The following is a 16,930-nucleotide window of genomic DNA, read 5'->3' as shown; positions in this document are numbered from 1 at the left end:
TACGTGATCATCGCGTAAACGATTGGCCCTCTGGCTTGTCAATCACTGCCATGACGTTCCTTCTGAGAGACGTGAGCGGATTGGCCCTCTGGCTTGTCAATCACTGCCATTACGTTTCTTGTGAGAGACATGCGCGGATTGGCTCTCTGGCTTGTCAATCACTGCCATGACGTTCCTTGTGAGAGACGTGCGTGGCTGCGCGCTCCAGAAACTTTCCACACTCCACAGGCACCGCATGCAATGTTTTTGTCAGGAGACAGGAGTAACAACTGCAGATTATGAGTTACCTGCGGTGAGTCCGACATAATGAATCCACTAACACGACACAGCGAATGCCGGTGGTAAACACTCGTGTTCCAATACTCATGCACGAGTTTTGGGTGGCGTTCCCTCGAAATGAGCTGTGAAGGAGGGGGGTTGTTCTTACGCATGCGCTCATTTAAAAAACTCACTAACAGTCTTTGGTTTCTCAGTCGACGAAAAGATCCTCTTTAGCACCTTTAATGTACTAAAACATCGTTATTAAAAGATTAAATTCAGTGAACACCTTTTTGATGATGAATACTTTATATAGTAGAGCTGCACGATTCTGGATTCAATGAGAATCAGGATTGTTTTCGTTTTAAATAAAAATTGCAATTCTCCCATGATTCTGAATAGAGAATTAAACAAAATAACATAAAATTTAAGAGAGGTTCTGACAAAATGTTGATTGCTTCAAGTGTATTTAAAAAAATATTTAATTAACTTCAATTAATATATATTTATTAAATTGGTTTAAATGAATGATTCAATGACTCACTACTTCACTTGTTTCATTACTGGATGAATCAGCATTTTTGAATGAATCTCTTGAATGAACAATTCAATGACTCGCTCATAAAGACTTTACTTGTTTCACTAAGCCCTGGGTATACTTCATTTTTTTACGCATACGCTAGTGTATGCATACAGTCGAGCGCACAGCCTTGCAAAGCATACTTCACTTGACTAGTATGCGTACACAGGCGTTCAACACATTTTTATCTCGCCACGAGTTACATCCCATGTAAACATTGTATTCAAACTTTGTATTCTTTTAGGCTAGAGTTGTACAAACGAGGGTACTTTCTAACCTCTTCGCACAATCTCTTGTCTATGTAGGCCTGCACTGTCACTGTAGCTTGCATGCGTTCCAGTCCGTTCTGTTTATGCTGTTTATTTGCAACTACCTTGTGAATCGACGGCCCCAGGGCATGGTTGCCACCTTGTGGATAAACTAATTACTGCAAAAAAATAAATAAATGTAATACACATGTGCAACCTGCATCTACAAAGTATGCGCGGTTACAAAAATCCGGCAGTTCGCGTACAGTAACGCCCATACTCTTCTGATGACGAAAATCACATCACACACACTGGTACGCTGACCCTCGCGTATGCATAAAAGTATAATTTAGGCTTTACTGGATAAATAAGCTTTATGAACAAATCTCTTGTATGAATGATTCAATGACTCACTCAAAGACTTCACTTGTTTCATAACTGGATGAATCAGCTTTTTGACCAAATCTCTTGAATGAATGATTCAATGACATGGGTAACTGGGTACTGGGTAATAACTAGGTACTAACCCAAAAGTGATGTCACATGAAAACTATTGAATACAGGCCGAGCTGATTTTAAGCACTTTTGACACTTCACATGTGAAACCAGAGCTTAATGGTTAGCATCAGTCAATATCTAGAGGGAGAGGGGCACATAAAAGGTCAAAGGTCACCTTTCTATCTGCAGGGGTGTGGGGGAGCGTAATGTATCTGACACCAGCCAGGTCAGACCCTTCACCCACATGACCATCTCCTCATCTGAGGTAGCTGCAGGACAGACAGAGGAACACGAGCATGAATATGTGTGTACTGTAACTCTAATACGGTTTCATTTCTTACAAAAGTTTTGCACATATTTCTGCTAGTAGATTTATCTGGACGGTTACCTGCCAGACTGAGCGCTTTGAGCCGAAACTCTGTCCCGTAGAGAATGACGAAGCAGTGGGCCTGGTCCGGCCGCGCAGCAGAGTCCTCCACATACCGATCAAAGTCCCGGGACTTCTGCCCCGTCCGGATCTCCTTAATTTCCCGAATATCAACTGAAGGGGACACAAGAGACAGACTTGAGTGACTCAAAACAAGTCTTTTCTGATGTCATTTACACATTCACCACAAGCGTTAAACTGCACTGAAATATAGTGAGATGTTTTCATCAATGCGTTTCACCGGAAAGAAACAAAACCATTTTCCTCTTTATCATTTTATCTTTAACTACGGGTGTGAATCTTTGGGTTAAAAGGGTTCAGTACATACACTACCATTCAAATTTTGGGGTCTGTAAGATTTTTTTGTTCGTTTTTTTGAAAGAAGTCTCTTCTGCTCGCAAAAGCTACATTTATTTGATCAAAAATACAGTACAAATTCCAGTAATACTCTGAAATATTATTACAATTTAAGATAACTGTTGTCTATTTGAATACATGAAGAAAAAATTGTGCTGCTTCATATTTGAGGAAATGTGATACTTTTTTTAGTATTCTTTGATGAAAAGATAAAAGAGAATTTATTTAGAAAAGGAACTCATTTGTAACACTACAAGTATAAATGTCAATTTAATGCTTAATGCCTTGCTGAATAAGAGTATTCAATTCCTTAAAAATAATAATATTAATTTTACTGTTCCCAAACTTTTGAACAGTAGTGTAGATCAACAACAATTCGATCAACAATTTAACAACAATGATTAGATTCAGTATTTCTTTATTGGATAGGGTTCTTTAAATACTTTCCCTAATGGATCTAATGCAAAAAAAAAGAAAAAAGGAAAGAAAATCTATTTTAGGCCACTTACTACATTACCTACATTTAATACAGGGTATTTGAAATGCAACAAAAGCAAAAGTGCAATACCAACAGTGTGTAGATTACATGGGTGACCAGAGAAGTGAGTGACTTTAGAAAGCAACTCTAGTTTTATAATACTACAAAATGTAATCAGTAAAGCAAAACACCACAACACAAAAATAATGCAAATAATTTTACATACATATACACACATATATACATATATATACATATATATAGAATTTATTAAGGAAGGATCTTGAATAGGATCAGTTCTCTCCATAATTATAGCATATTGGCGAACGATCTAGTGCATATCTGTGTTTGGATCTGGAAAGCTTCAAAGGTTTCTATTTACAATGTGCTTTTGCCTCATTGAGCAATGAATGTAGCCAATCACAGACATGTCTGTTGATTTTTTGAATGCAATGGCCAATCAGCGGTGTTTAAGTTATTCAGAATTACTCACCACTCAAAGCTGGAGTTTTTGTCCAGTGCTGAATTCCGCACACTGGCAAATCCTCTTATTATAAGTATACATACACAGACAAGAGGGTTATTATATGTAAATAAGATATATATTATATATTCTATATATATCTATAAGATGCACTGCCCTCCAAAAGTTTAGAAACGCCCTAGAAAAGTGGGGTTTTGGACAATGTTGGCATGAATCCTTTTTAATTTGTGATAATTTTGCACTGATAAGGGACAACACAAACTACGAAAACATATTGTATTATATAAACAGTTTATACATAGAAAAAAACTTAAATGTTTGATTCCTCAAAATATCCACCATTAGCAGCTATCTGACCTAAACTGGGTTCTAATTGGTTCATTGTATTCTAAAATTAATTGGCAATCAATTGTTGAAGCTATTAAGGTGTGCTGACCCAAAAATCTTTTACAAACCTGGGCCAAGTTTAAACCAGTAACCAAGCATCACAGCTGGCAAAGGGGCATGTCTGACTTTGACTTGTATATATTGCCATTATTATGTAATCAAAATGAAATTCAAATTACTTTAATGTATTTGCACCAAAAAATGATAAGGATTTATGCTGATATCGTCCAAAACCACACTTTGCCAGGGGTGTTTCCAAACTTTTGGAGGGCAGTGTATATTGCATTATTATATGTAAATAAGAGATTCATGGTGTCGTGTAGACAGCTTCATTGATTATAATGGAACTTTGTGAGATCACGCAAACACTGGACAAAGATGAAACTTTCTAGAGCGCACGTGTTCACGCCAGCTATTAAATGGAGTATACTGTGAAAGGATACGTTCGCTTAGCGTACGTGGGGGAAAAAAAAAAACAAAGTAGACTTTGTGCTTTAGAAAACAATGTCTTGCTTTTACTGCTGTCACTTTTTTCTTATATTAGAAAATATTGGAAAGTTTTGAGTATATGATTTCATTATATGCCAGATAAAAACTTTCCAAACATCCAATGCAGCAAATTAGAAGCTTAATTATTTTTGGGACACATCTGAACGGTCCTATCAGAGATATTTGGACATGTACCATGGTAATAAGCCAGTATCCCTTATTAAGCACCTTAGTAATACCACAGTATTACATCTGATACCATCAGATCCATCTGTAGTACATCTGATACCATCGATGTACCATGATCCCACCACAGGACAGGAAAGCAGCAGTAAAAATAAAAGCCTCACATGCTGGAATTGAACCTGCATTACAATCTTTTTTTGGTTTGTTTTTTCTCAAGGACTAAAGAAAAACTATCAGTGTTAGTGATGTGTCTGCCTATACGTAATATACATAATATAATGTAAACATGAACAACAAATAAAAAGGTTATAATACAGGTTCTAGTGCACCAAGTAAGCCTGTATGTAAGCAAAGCCTAAAAATAACTGTGCCAAATGAGAAGAAAAAGAGAAGAGTTGGTTTTGGTGCATAAATAATTATTTCAATCACAGGACCAAAAATTCATTAGAAACTACGACATGTTTAAGCCAAATTACAACATTAGTTAAAGTTCCCCTATTATGCTATTTTAAAGGTTCCTAATTTTGTTTTTGGAGTCCCCTACAATAGGTTTACATGCATTCAAGGTCAAAAACACTTTAATTTTCTCATAATATGCACTGCCGCATCACCGTGTGATTGGTCAGCAACTCTAGTTCAGAATTAATACTTTATTTGTCGTGCACTATATATATATTACACACTGCGTGACAGGGAATATTCTAAAAAAGCATAATAGGGGTACTTTAAGCCAAACTAGGGTTAATCTGAATCTCGTAAGTGACATGACTGAATTGAATAGCAACAGCTTTTATTGGTAAGAAATATTTATGGCTGGTAAATGTTTAATTCACCTATTGGAAGGCATGATAAAAGGTTAATTTTAGACTCTGCCTGCAAGTCTCAGCAAAAAGACACAGAATCTGAAGAAACAGAGATGTGTGTGTACTTGCCAACACACTCTCCTGTTTCTCCTCACTCTTAACCACACTCATCCTGTGCAGCTCTGACAGAGATATGCAAGAGAGATGCAGGTGTCATTAAATAAGACACTGAATGAATAACTAACAATTTCCCAGTAATGACACGTCAAACACAGCGAACACTGGCAGACCACAGCATAAATGGGTTTTTTATTATTATTATTATTATTATTATTATTTTTCTTGGATTTAGACTCTTTATCTGGATTTTTTGGCTCAGGAACACAAAACAACATCCCATCTACACCTGCGAGCGAGTGATGCCACAACTACACCGATCCCATTATACTGTGTAACAGAGCCAATCACGCTGTGTTGTGACTCGTCTGCTTGACTATAAGAGGAGTTTTCTGGAGTGTGCATGTGCATTTCTCCACTAGTTCAAGATCTGATCAGATTCTGGAAAATTGTAATTTCTTGTAAGACATAATCATATGGCTACTACAATGCCACTGTTCTGTTTATTCATTTATTCAAAGATACAGGCAAACAATTTTGAAAGATTATCTTACGAGACCTCCATTTATTATTATGTTTTGTCTTCTGTAGTGCTGCTTATAGATGAATCAACTGAAATTATTTCATAATTGAAATAAACTTTGCAAAGTTATTGAACTGAATCAACGCTGAACTGACTTCAGCTGAACAACGACACCGTTGTCTTCTGTAGAGCTGCTTCACAACACAACTGAATTGATCTCATATTTGATCATGGTGACATAACTGATCATTATTTTCATGTTTATCAATGTGAAGCTGCTTTGAAACATACCTGTATTGTGTAATGCACAACATAAATAAAGGTGACTTGACCTATAAAGTACTGTAAGTTTGTAAGATTGAAACTTATACATGATGGTTCCATGAAGAAACTTTAACATTCATGAAACCTTTCAATTGGACAAAAGGTTCTTTAGTGAAAAATGATTCTTTAGATTTTTTAGAATGTTCTTCACACTAAGAAAAAAATGGTTCTTCTATGGCATCACTGTGAAAACCCCCTTAGGAACATTTATTTTTAAGACTACACCGTTGTGCCAATACAATCCAATATAGTGATTTTTTTTTATGATATTGTATTGATTAGGGCTGTCGCTGGGGCTGAAAAACTAAAATTTATCTTTTAAATATTTAAAAATAAATTAGAATTTCTGAAAGACATTTGAATTCATTACTTTATAAGCACACATTACTTTTGCCTAGCAGAAAGAAACACGTTTAAATCTGGTACAAATTGTGGTTGATCTATATAGCTATTTTTGCCCTTCATGGCAACTGTGAGGGGGGTGAATTTTTTTTATAACTCATCTGTTTGAATTATATTAAGCCTTAAAGTTTTGCATAATTAAGGGCACGGCCACTTGAGTGACAGGTGGATTGTCGCTGCTGTCCCCACTAGCCGTTTGTCTGCTGCCGTCACGTCATCTCAGCTCCACTCACGTACCACCTCTTTGCCCATTGCCAGGCTGGCTTTAGGTTTCAAAACTGCTCTTCAGAAACCTATATTTTTTTTTACAGTCTATGACCCAAACCAGCATCCGAAGATGCACAAATGCGAGGCAAATCCAGCCGAGCATGTACAACTCATCACACCAGCACCCAGTTTGCATGTCTAAATTAGTTGCTTACATTTACAAAATGTGCCAACAATACCAGAAATAATCCCTTTTAATCAAAATAAAAGGTCCATGTTTATGAAACTAAATGAAAATGTTTAGTGGAATTAGAAAATATTTAAGAGATTGTTAATTTAGTTGCATACATGTTCCCATATCCATATATTTTGTTCTAATGTCACAAGTTATAATCTAAAAGGTTTACTGGGTTTTACACAATTCTTTTTGCTGTGCGGTTTTGGTGAAGGGTAAAGCTGCGTCCGAAATCGCATACTGTTGAGTAGGTACTACATTTGAATTTAAATTTACTTCATGACCATTGAAAAAGTATGTTCTATATAGCACGAACGAGTGTAGTATGAATGAATTCGGACATACTACATCCACAATGTTACTGTCACATGACCTACCAGCATCAGTTACATCCCTTCAGCTCCATTCACAAATCCTCTGCAGTGGCCTCATGGGATAGTAAAGTGTCCATAGTATGCGCATTTAAGAATCTCGCCAGAAGCAGCAAGTCATCCGGGTACTTTTCGCCAACTGTTTTTAAAATATTATGAATTCGGACATGCTACTCTGTTCAAATACTGTTTTTCGCGTATTATATAGTAGAGAAGTATTCAATTTCGGACGCAGCTTAAGTTACTAGAATAAACATTGTCAAGTGTACCTTTCTTCTTCTCACCGCTGCTTCCTGCTGATTTAGAGAACAATTTCTCGACCCCTGTCATTCCAAAGAATAGAACAACGGCAAGGGCGTCAAGTATAAACGTCTTGTCTGTTTGGGGAGGTGCGCGCGCAGTCAGCAGAGCCAGGCGAAAGTATAAATCCAGCTTAATGGTACACAGAAGTCATGGTTCGGTACATACCTCGTCACGGTTGGATGCGAGTTCGGTACAACAGGAAAAAGCAACGAATCCCCAATGCTAGGTTTGTTTTTATTTATTTTGAATAGACAGTAGTGCAAATTAAAGTTTGTTCCACCCAGCGGCATGTAGCTCCCTACTTTATACAGAACACCCTCCTTTAGAGTATTAAGGCCCCAGTATACTTCAAACGAAGTTCTTTTTCGTTCTTCGTTTAGGGGTAAAACGACGAAGTTCGAAATGTGTGACCAGCAATATACTGTAAACGAACGTCTGACACCGCCCACACTGCTGAGAGCGACGGTTAGATGAATATGTAAATATGTGCCGTGCACTTTCTTCTCAGTAACAAAATAAACACCAAAAATGAGAAAACAGCAAGCATTTATTATAGAAAGCATAAGAAAAGCGAATGATCATAACAACATGGTATGTTAGCACGAGCTCTGCAAAGTAGCACTCCAGTCACATCACATCTTCATATAGCACTTTATTTAATAGATTGCTTAAAATCAAGCAGCTTTACAGTATCAAACATGAAAAACAGTGCGAGTGCCTCATTTTTTTTTTTTTTTTTTACAAGCACAACTTCATTTTGTACTATAAAGCAGCTATCCAGTGTGTTCATGTTTTCACCATGGTTTTCACCCGCAGAGATCTTACCTCAACAAACTCAAACACACAAAATGAGTTAAAGGTGCCCTAGATTGTTTTTTTACAAGATGTAATATAAGTCCTAGGTGTCCCCTGAATGTGTCTGTGAAGTTTCAGCTCAAAATACCCCATAGATTTTTTTAAATTAATTTTTTTAGCTGCCTATTTTGGGGCATCATTAACTATGCACTGATTTTTTCAGCACGGCCCCTTTAAGAGATGCGCTCCATCTGCCACACGAGCTGTCGACTATATTACAGCGCATTTACAAAGTTCACACAGCTAATATAACCCTCAAATGGATCTTTACAAGATGTTCGTCATGCATGCTTCGAATTATGTGAGTAAAGTATTTATTTAGATGGTTACGTTTGATTCTGTGTGAGTTTGAGGCTATGCTCCGTGGCTAAAGCTAACATTACACATTGTTGGAGAGATTTATAAAGAATGAAGTTGTGTTTATGCATTATACAGACTGCACGTGTTTAAAAATGAAAATAGCAACGACTCTCGTCTCCGTGAATACAGTAAGAAACGATGGTAACTTTAACCACATTTAACAGTACATTAGCAACATGCTAATGAAACATTTAGAAAGACAATTTACAAATATCATGATATCATGGATCATGTCAGTTATTATTGCTCCATCTGCAATTTTTCGCTGTTGTTCTTGCTTGCTTACCTTGTCTGTGCACAGATCCAGCCGTTAATACTGCCTTTCCTTGTCTAATGCGTCGAATGGGCTGGCATTATGCAAATATTGGGGTCATACATATTAACAGTCGGTGTTATGTTGAGATCCGAGTGTTTTCCGGAAGTCTTTTAAACAAATGAGATTTACATAAGGAGGAGGAAACAATGGGGTTTGAAACTCAATGTATGTCTTTTCCCATGTAATGAACTCTTGTTATTCAACTATGCCGATGTAAATTCAAATTCTGATTCTAGGGCACCTTTAAAGACGCGTCCCATGCGAGTGAAGGCGGAGCCTCCTTTTACGTTATCGTCACTGACCAATGGTAGTACGAAGGTGTTTTGCAGCTGGAGCAAACTTTTCCTGAAAGTTCGCTTTGGAAAGCCGTTTCGAACTTCCAAAAAGAACACAAAACAAACTTCGTTTTGGCCTGATTTTGTTCGAATTGACGTCACATCAGTTCGTTTTTCGATTTCGTTTGAAGTATACCGGGGCCTTTAAGCACTAAGCAGTAAACAGAATCCACTCTTGCATAGGTCTTTTTTTTTTTTATGGCTGATAAAAATACAAAAGGTGTTTGGTCACAATCAGCTACAAAACTGAAAAGCAACTCGTGTTACATTTGCAAGAAATCACGGAAAGATGAGCGAGGAGGAGAAAAAGAGCCTGTTGATTTTGTCTCATAACAGCGAAAAGTAAGGCATCATTCGAAACTGTATTTGTCTACACTCACAATAACAACAAACATTGTCAATTTTTATTTGTGTACACTCGCAATAAATACTAACAAACAAGCCACATTGTGCTTTTGTAAAAAAAAGAAAACAAACAGAATGCCACTTTCTGCCATACTGGTTTTCTTTCCGTGAATCTTGTGGAGTGCGTCACAAAAATTAATCAAAACTCAGCATATAGGCTACTAGCAAGCTCTTGCGTGCCATCTAAACTCTTGTTTTGGGTTGGTGCATAGATCATCTCTTCTTCTGCTCTTACCTATTGTGGCGGTTAGCAAACAGCGTTGCATTACTGCGCACGCCCCCTTCTGGACTGGAGTGTGGATCGCCTGTGACTAAGTGTATGTTACTACAAACATATCTGTATTTCGGTACTATAACTAAACGGTTCGGGACAAATACATGTGCCATTACACCCCTAGTAGTAAACTGATTACCTGTAATCTGGATTACTTGTAATTCAAAATCAGAATGAGCTTTATTTACTGCCAAGTATGCTTACACATACAAGGAATTTGTCTTGATGACAGAAGCTTCCAGTGCACAGACAGAATGACAGCGACAAAATAAAAGTAAAATAAGTGAATAAAAATATATAAAATAGACTATATTTTTGTACAGGTATGTTATATACAATACAAGGGAATGTGAATAAGAGGAAAGATAAATATCAGAAATATATGCTGATATGCTAAATAAATATGAGAAAGAAAATAAACTTTTCTTGTGCCTTTGGTGCTCTGTAGCGCTGACCAGACGGCAACAGTTCAAAGAGGAAGTGGCCTGGATGTGAGGGGTCCACAGTGATTTTGCCAGCTCTTTTACTCACTCTGGATGAGTACAGATCTTAGGGGGTGTGGGAAGGGGTGTACTGAAGATTCTCCCAGCAGTCCGGACTATCCACTGTAGTCTTTGCATCCTTAAGTCCTTGCATCGATGTGTTTACATTCTTGTGCCAAAATTTTCAAAACCAGCTTCAAACTTGTTTGACCAAGATGTTTGATAAAAGCCTGAAAAGCCAATCAAATCATTGAGCTGACGTGCTGGACTTAATGAACTGCCTGTGACATACCTCCTTTTTTGGCAAATTTCCAACATTATGGGAAAAAGGTGTTGTTTCTTTTGGTACATATTTGGATAATAGGAATCCAGATTTGATAGTTACATTCCCAAAACCAACCAGTGATCTCAAAAAAATGCAAGCGTTGGATCAGACTCTGCAACAGACCGCACGAACAACTGAATATTAAATAATCACCCAAACTAGCAAACTATCTCTACGTTTGCACAAAGGAATAGTAGAAAACAGTCTGGTGGATGTTTTCAGAAAGGTGAACTGACTAAAATCGCACTTGTTCTTTATGACACTGACCATCATTCATTTTACATTGTGATTTATTTTCTACATTAAATACAAAGGCTATATGCATGCAGGCAAAGTTACATTTATTTTAAGAAAAACATTTACTCAGTTTGGATCTGCAGAAAGTATCTTGCTTCTTGACGTTTGAGTAGATTTTCCCTTGTGGTTTCAATATTTTCTCACCTTTTAGTGATATTTTTAGTGTATCAACATAGCCTTATACAAAACATAGCTTTCTGTATTTTGCATCACAATAAACTGCATTTAAAGTCACTTCTTCAAAATCCTCAGGTACATCAATGAGTAAGCAGACTCAGAGCGTCATTTTGGCTGACGGACATTGAGTAACTGCCCTTGAAAAGTACTGAGCGTTATTAAAAAAAAATGTTTACCTAGTAATAGGTTTTTTTAAAAAAATTAGTTATAGTAATAGTTTTAAAGTAATTAGTTTGAGTAATAGTTTTTGCTGAAGTATCGATAATTGTGTTATTTCACTGATATTTAAAAATGACTCATATCATGAAATAAGACTTATATCACCCAACAATAATTGTGTTATAATACCGTGATTTCAATATTGACCAAAATAATTGTGATTATGATTTTTGCAATAATCAAGCAGTACTACGGTGTGCTTAAAAAGACTGTTTGTGAAGCAGTTTCATATCTATACATGACAACTGCTCTCTCTCTGCACCAACGCAGATCTGAATTTTATTTTGTCAAAAGTTTAATAGATGATTAATGATAGTGAATCACTGTCATTTAGGAATAAGATCGCATCAGCGCCGATAGCCTAGTGGTTAGTATGGCGCAAATGTGTTCACGGCGACCCGAGTTCTATTCCCGTCTCGAGGTCCTTTGCCGATCCTGCCCCCTGTCTCTGCCCAATGTTTTCCTGTCTGCTTTCTACTGTCCTCTCCAAATAAAAGACACAAAAAACCCATAAATATAACTTAAAAAAAAAAAAAAAAAAAGATAGCCTGGGTGTTTGAATCAAGATTGCAATCTTTTAACGATTAATCGTGCAGCTCTAGTTGAAGTACCTTTAATTTGTAAACTATTTAATTCACCAAATTACCTAAAAATGTGCATTACCACAAGTTTATTTAATACACAAACACATACCATTCACACCTAAATCAAAGTGTGGCTATCTTCAGGGCAGAGTAATGTGGGTGCCGTAAGGTCTTTACAATTGACGGCGAAAACTGCCTGTTACAGGGCTAGTTCACCCAAAAATGAAAATTCTGTCATTTATTACTCACCCTCATGCTGTTCCACACCCGTAAGACCTTCATTCATCTTCAGAACACAAATTAAGATATTTTAGTTGAAATCCGATGGCTCCGCGAGGCCTTCATAAGGAGCAGTGACATTTCGTCTCTCAAGATCCATAAAGGTACTAAAAACATATTTAAATCAGTTCATATGAGTACAGTGGTTCAATATTAATATTATAAAGCGACAAGAATATTTTTGGTGCGCCAAAAAAAACAAAATAATGACTTTAGTGATGGCCGATTTCAAAACACTGCTTCATGTAGCATCGAATCATGATTCGGATCGCGTGTCAAACTGCCAAACTGCTGAAATCACGTGACTTTGGCGCTCCGAACAGCTGATTCGACACACCGATTCATAATGCTCCGATGCTTCCTGAAGCAGTGTTTTGAAATTGGCCATCACTATATAAGTCGTTATTTAGTTTTTTTGCCACACCAAAAATATTCTCGTCGCTTTATAATATTAATATTGAACCACTGTACTCACATAAACTGATTTAAATATGTTTTTAGTACCTTTATGGATCTTGAGAGAGGAAATGTCATTGCTCCCTATGGAGGCCTCACTGAGCCATTGGATTTCAACAAACATATCTTAATTTGCATTCTGAAGGTTAACAAAGGTCTTACGGGTGTGGAACGGCATGAGGGTGAGTAATAATTGACAGAATTTTCATTTTTGGCTGAACTAACCCTTTAAGGTGTGGGGCAGGTTTTTTTTTTTTTTTTAGGTTTTTGTTTCTGTATACCTTTCAACACGGCCATTATGCAGCTATCCCGGTCTCCCTAAATCAGGATAACTTTTAGACTTTGACTAACATTTAAACTCAAGTACACTTCTTTGGGTCAAGTCTAATACCACTAAAACCTTAAAAGATGCCCCAAATCCACATGAATTAGTTGAGTAAGTTTCTCTTTAAAGATGTTTTCTGATAAACTGATCTCATCAGAATTTACAAGAACAAAGTACTTGCATAATCACCCAAAAATATGACCTCAGCAGGGCCAGATAGTAGTGTCCATATTTGCTCCATCTGTTTCTTTTTATACGATAAAGTTGGAGAGTACAAACACAACAGTCCTGCGGAGGAAGCCCCTCTCTAAGGCAAACACACACACACACACACACACACACACACACACAGGACAAAGGCAGTTGGCCTGAGATAGGAGCTCAGGCTGGGTGCAAGAGAACCGCTTGACAATTCCAAACAGGGCAGCAGGAAACACAAGACTGCACGGCACAACCAAGAGTCTTCCTGTCTCACAAACACACAACAGAAAGAACGCAGAGAGCTGCGCACACACACACCTTAAGAAACTTCTGCCACGAGAACATCCAAAAACAATCCATCAAAATATCACATTTGAAACTCACAGGCACTTCTCAAAATGTGATTCATAAGCACAATTTGTCCCAACAAGCGACTTTAACTTTAGTTACAGGACAAAATGCACAGTGAGCTTTATTAATGTCTGATTCTGTGATAATGGAGAATGAACTCTTGGTCAGAGAGTGAATTAGGTTAGAAGTTGTGGGAAAGTTTTGGTGTGGATCCAGCCTGGCTTACAAACCAACCGAAACATTTCGTAACTCGGCTTATCTGACTCGCTGATAAAGAGAAATGCACTGATAATCAGACAAAAATAAAGGAGAATATATGAGTACAATCACTTGAGCATAAAGACCGAACCAAGCACGTCATGCTTGACATATGCAAGTTCGTCACCTCAACGCAGTCTGCTACGCCCATGACTTATATGTTCTTATTTGACAAAACAGAACATGCTTTAAACGGTTTCAACTGATCCATAAAGTTAAACAGCATTCCAAAACATCTCTCCTTTTATAATGTCGATTTGCAAATAAAGAAGCGCTTTCTAAAGACCAGCCACCTGTATCCCTCACATTTCGTCATCAATAGATGACAAACAGAAAACATGAAGCTGTGGACAAAACATTACATGAAGTCTGAGAAGATAAAAATAAATATAAATGTGTACAGAGCATTTAAGATTACTATTAGAATAGCAATTCCAAAACTAAGTTGGGAGTTACCTTTTTTAAAAAAAAAAAACAATATATTTGTGACGAACACGCAATTAATATAAAGCAAACGGCATGGCCCCAATTAAAAATATAGCACGCATACTGCCGACCTCCCATCCCTTTTAACAAGTAATACAGGGAAAATATTGTTACAACAGGTAAACATAATTCACACTTTACCGTGACCAAAAATTATTCTAAAGCAGCAATATGTAAAATTTGCATGGCTGAAATATCAAGAGCCGGAAGAAATTTACTACGACTGGTTAAATTCATAAGCTGAGACACCCTAAACAGAATACCAAGTTCAGTCACAATTACCCAAATTTAATTACCAAAATATTTTACCAAAAATGTATCTCTGTGCATCACTACTTTTAACCAACAAGTTTATGATCACTGGATAGATTTTTAAAAAATAAGTTTGTGGAGACTGCACTCACTGTAAGTAATTTCAAACGCATTAAAGGGTTAGTTCACACAAAAATAAAAATTCTGTCATTAATTACCCATCCTCATGTCGTTCCACACCTATAAGACCCGTAAGACCTTCATTCATCTTCGGAACATAAATCAAGATATTTCTGATCAGTGAGGCCTCTATTGACAGCAAGATAATTAACATAGAAAGGTACTAAAAACATATTTAAAACAGTTCATGTGACTACAGTGGTTCAACCTTAAAGGAACACTCCACTTTTTTTGAAAATAGGCTCATTTTCCAACTCCCCTAGAGTTAAGCAGTTGAGTTTTACCATTTTCCGAATCCATTCAGCCGATCTCCGGGTCTGCGGTACCACTTTTAGCATAGCTTAGCATAGTTCATTGAATCTGATTAGACCGTTAGCATCTCGCTCAAAAATGACCAAAGAGTTTCGATATTTTTCCCATTTAAAACTTGACTCTTCTGTAGTTACATCGTGTACTAAGACCGACGGAAAATGAAAAGTTAGGATTTTCTAGGCCGATATGGCTAAGAACTATACTCTCATTCCGGCGTAATAATCAAGGAACTTTGCTGCCGTACCATGAGTGCAGCAAGCGCAATGATATTACGCAGCGTCTCTCACAAATGTCTCCATGGTTGCAAGGCACGCTCCCTGTGCAAGCAGGGGGTCACAGCCGCTGCGTAATATCATTGCGTCTGCTGAATTATTACACCGGAATATTATTACGCCGGAATGAGAGTATAGTTCCTAGAAAATCGGCCTAGAAAATCGCAACTTTTCATTTTCCGTCGGTCTTAGTACACGATGGAACTACAGAAGAGTCAAGTTTTAAACAGGAAAAATATCGAAACTCTTTGGTCATTTTTGAACGAGATGCTAACGGTCTAATCAGATCCAATGAACTATGCTAAGCTATGCTAAAAGTGGTACCGCCAGACCCGAAGATCGGCTGAATGGATTCGAAAATGGTAAAACTCAACTGTTTAACTCTAGGGGAGTTGGAAAATGAGCCCGTTTTCAAAAAAAGTGGAGTGTTCCTTTAATATTATAATTCGTAAAGCTTCATGAAGCAGTGTTTTGAAATCAGCCATCACTAGATATTGTTGAATAAAGTCGTTATTTTGTTTTTGTTTTTTGGCGCACGAAAAATATTCTTGTCGCTTTATAAAAATAAGGTTGAACCAATGAACTCACATGAACTGTTTTAGATATGTTTTTAGTACCTTCCAGGGCATTGAAAAATGAAATGATCTGGCAATGCAGGCCTCACTGAGCCATTGGATTTTATCAAAAATATCTTAATCTGTGTTCCGAAAATTAACAAAGGTCTCACAGGTGTGGAACGACATGAGGGCGAGTAATTAATGACTGAATTTTAATTTTTGGGTGATCTAACCCTTTAAATATATTAGAGCAAAGCATATCTATCAAAACTGTTCTCTAAAAACAATGAATTTCCTTTTTTTAAAAAAAAAAAAAACGTCCAGGTTTTCCATGACTGCAGGAACCCTGGTCCATGTGTTTAGCATGATCTCATGTTTCTGCGCACCTAAAGCAGCAAATTTCCTGTGACGATGAAAGTTCTTACCAAACATATGCTTCATAACACTTAATTAAGGTCAATTAAATCCATCCACAACTAAACATCGATCACTTGAACAACCTCGCATACCAAACATGAAATCTGTTTATTATATCCTTACATAAAGTGGCCCTACGTCTGATTTAAGAAAGTCACATATAACTTCAGACACGCAATTACACCACGGTGAGGCTCACTGGGTGTTTTTTTTTTTTCTGTTTAGTGTGGCTGGTGCATCCGGAGCAAAGCGCAGCTGTGTGTAAGACATCCCGCCGC

At 37.1% G+C, this 16,930-nt stretch overlaps 1 protein-coding gene across 6 annotated transcripts in view; it reads right to left on the bottom strand.

Moving 5' to 3' along the window:
• Positions 1-16,930, bottom strand: part of plcg1 (phospholipase C, gamma 1) — a 65,914-nt gene that overhangs the window by 47,182 nt on the left and 1,802 nt on the right. For all 6 annotated transcript variants that reach the window (XM_048178358.1, XM_048178353.1, XM_048178355.1 and 3 more), the window contains exons 3-4: positions 1,973-2,125; positions 1,760-1,853 (exon numbers count right to left, since the gene is read on the bottom strand). In XM_048178358.1, coding sequence (XP_048034315.1) covers positions 1,760-1,853; positions 1,973-2,125 — 247 coding nt within the window. The remainder of the gene's footprint in view (positions 1-1,759; positions 1,854-1,972; positions 2,126-16,930) is intronic.

The sequence above is a fragment of the Megalobrama amblycephala genome, linkage group LG24 (assembly GCF_018812025.1).
Source record: "Megalobrama amblycephala isolate DHTTF-2021 linkage group LG24, ASM1881202v1, whole genome shotgun sequence".
NCBI classification, from domain to species: domain Eukaryota; kingdom Metazoa; phylum Chordata; class Actinopteri; order Cypriniformes; family Xenocyprididae; genus Megalobrama; species Megalobrama amblycephala.
The sequence above is the reverse complement of the archived record's forward strand: the minus strand, read 5'-3'. Positions and strand labels throughout refer to the sequence as shown.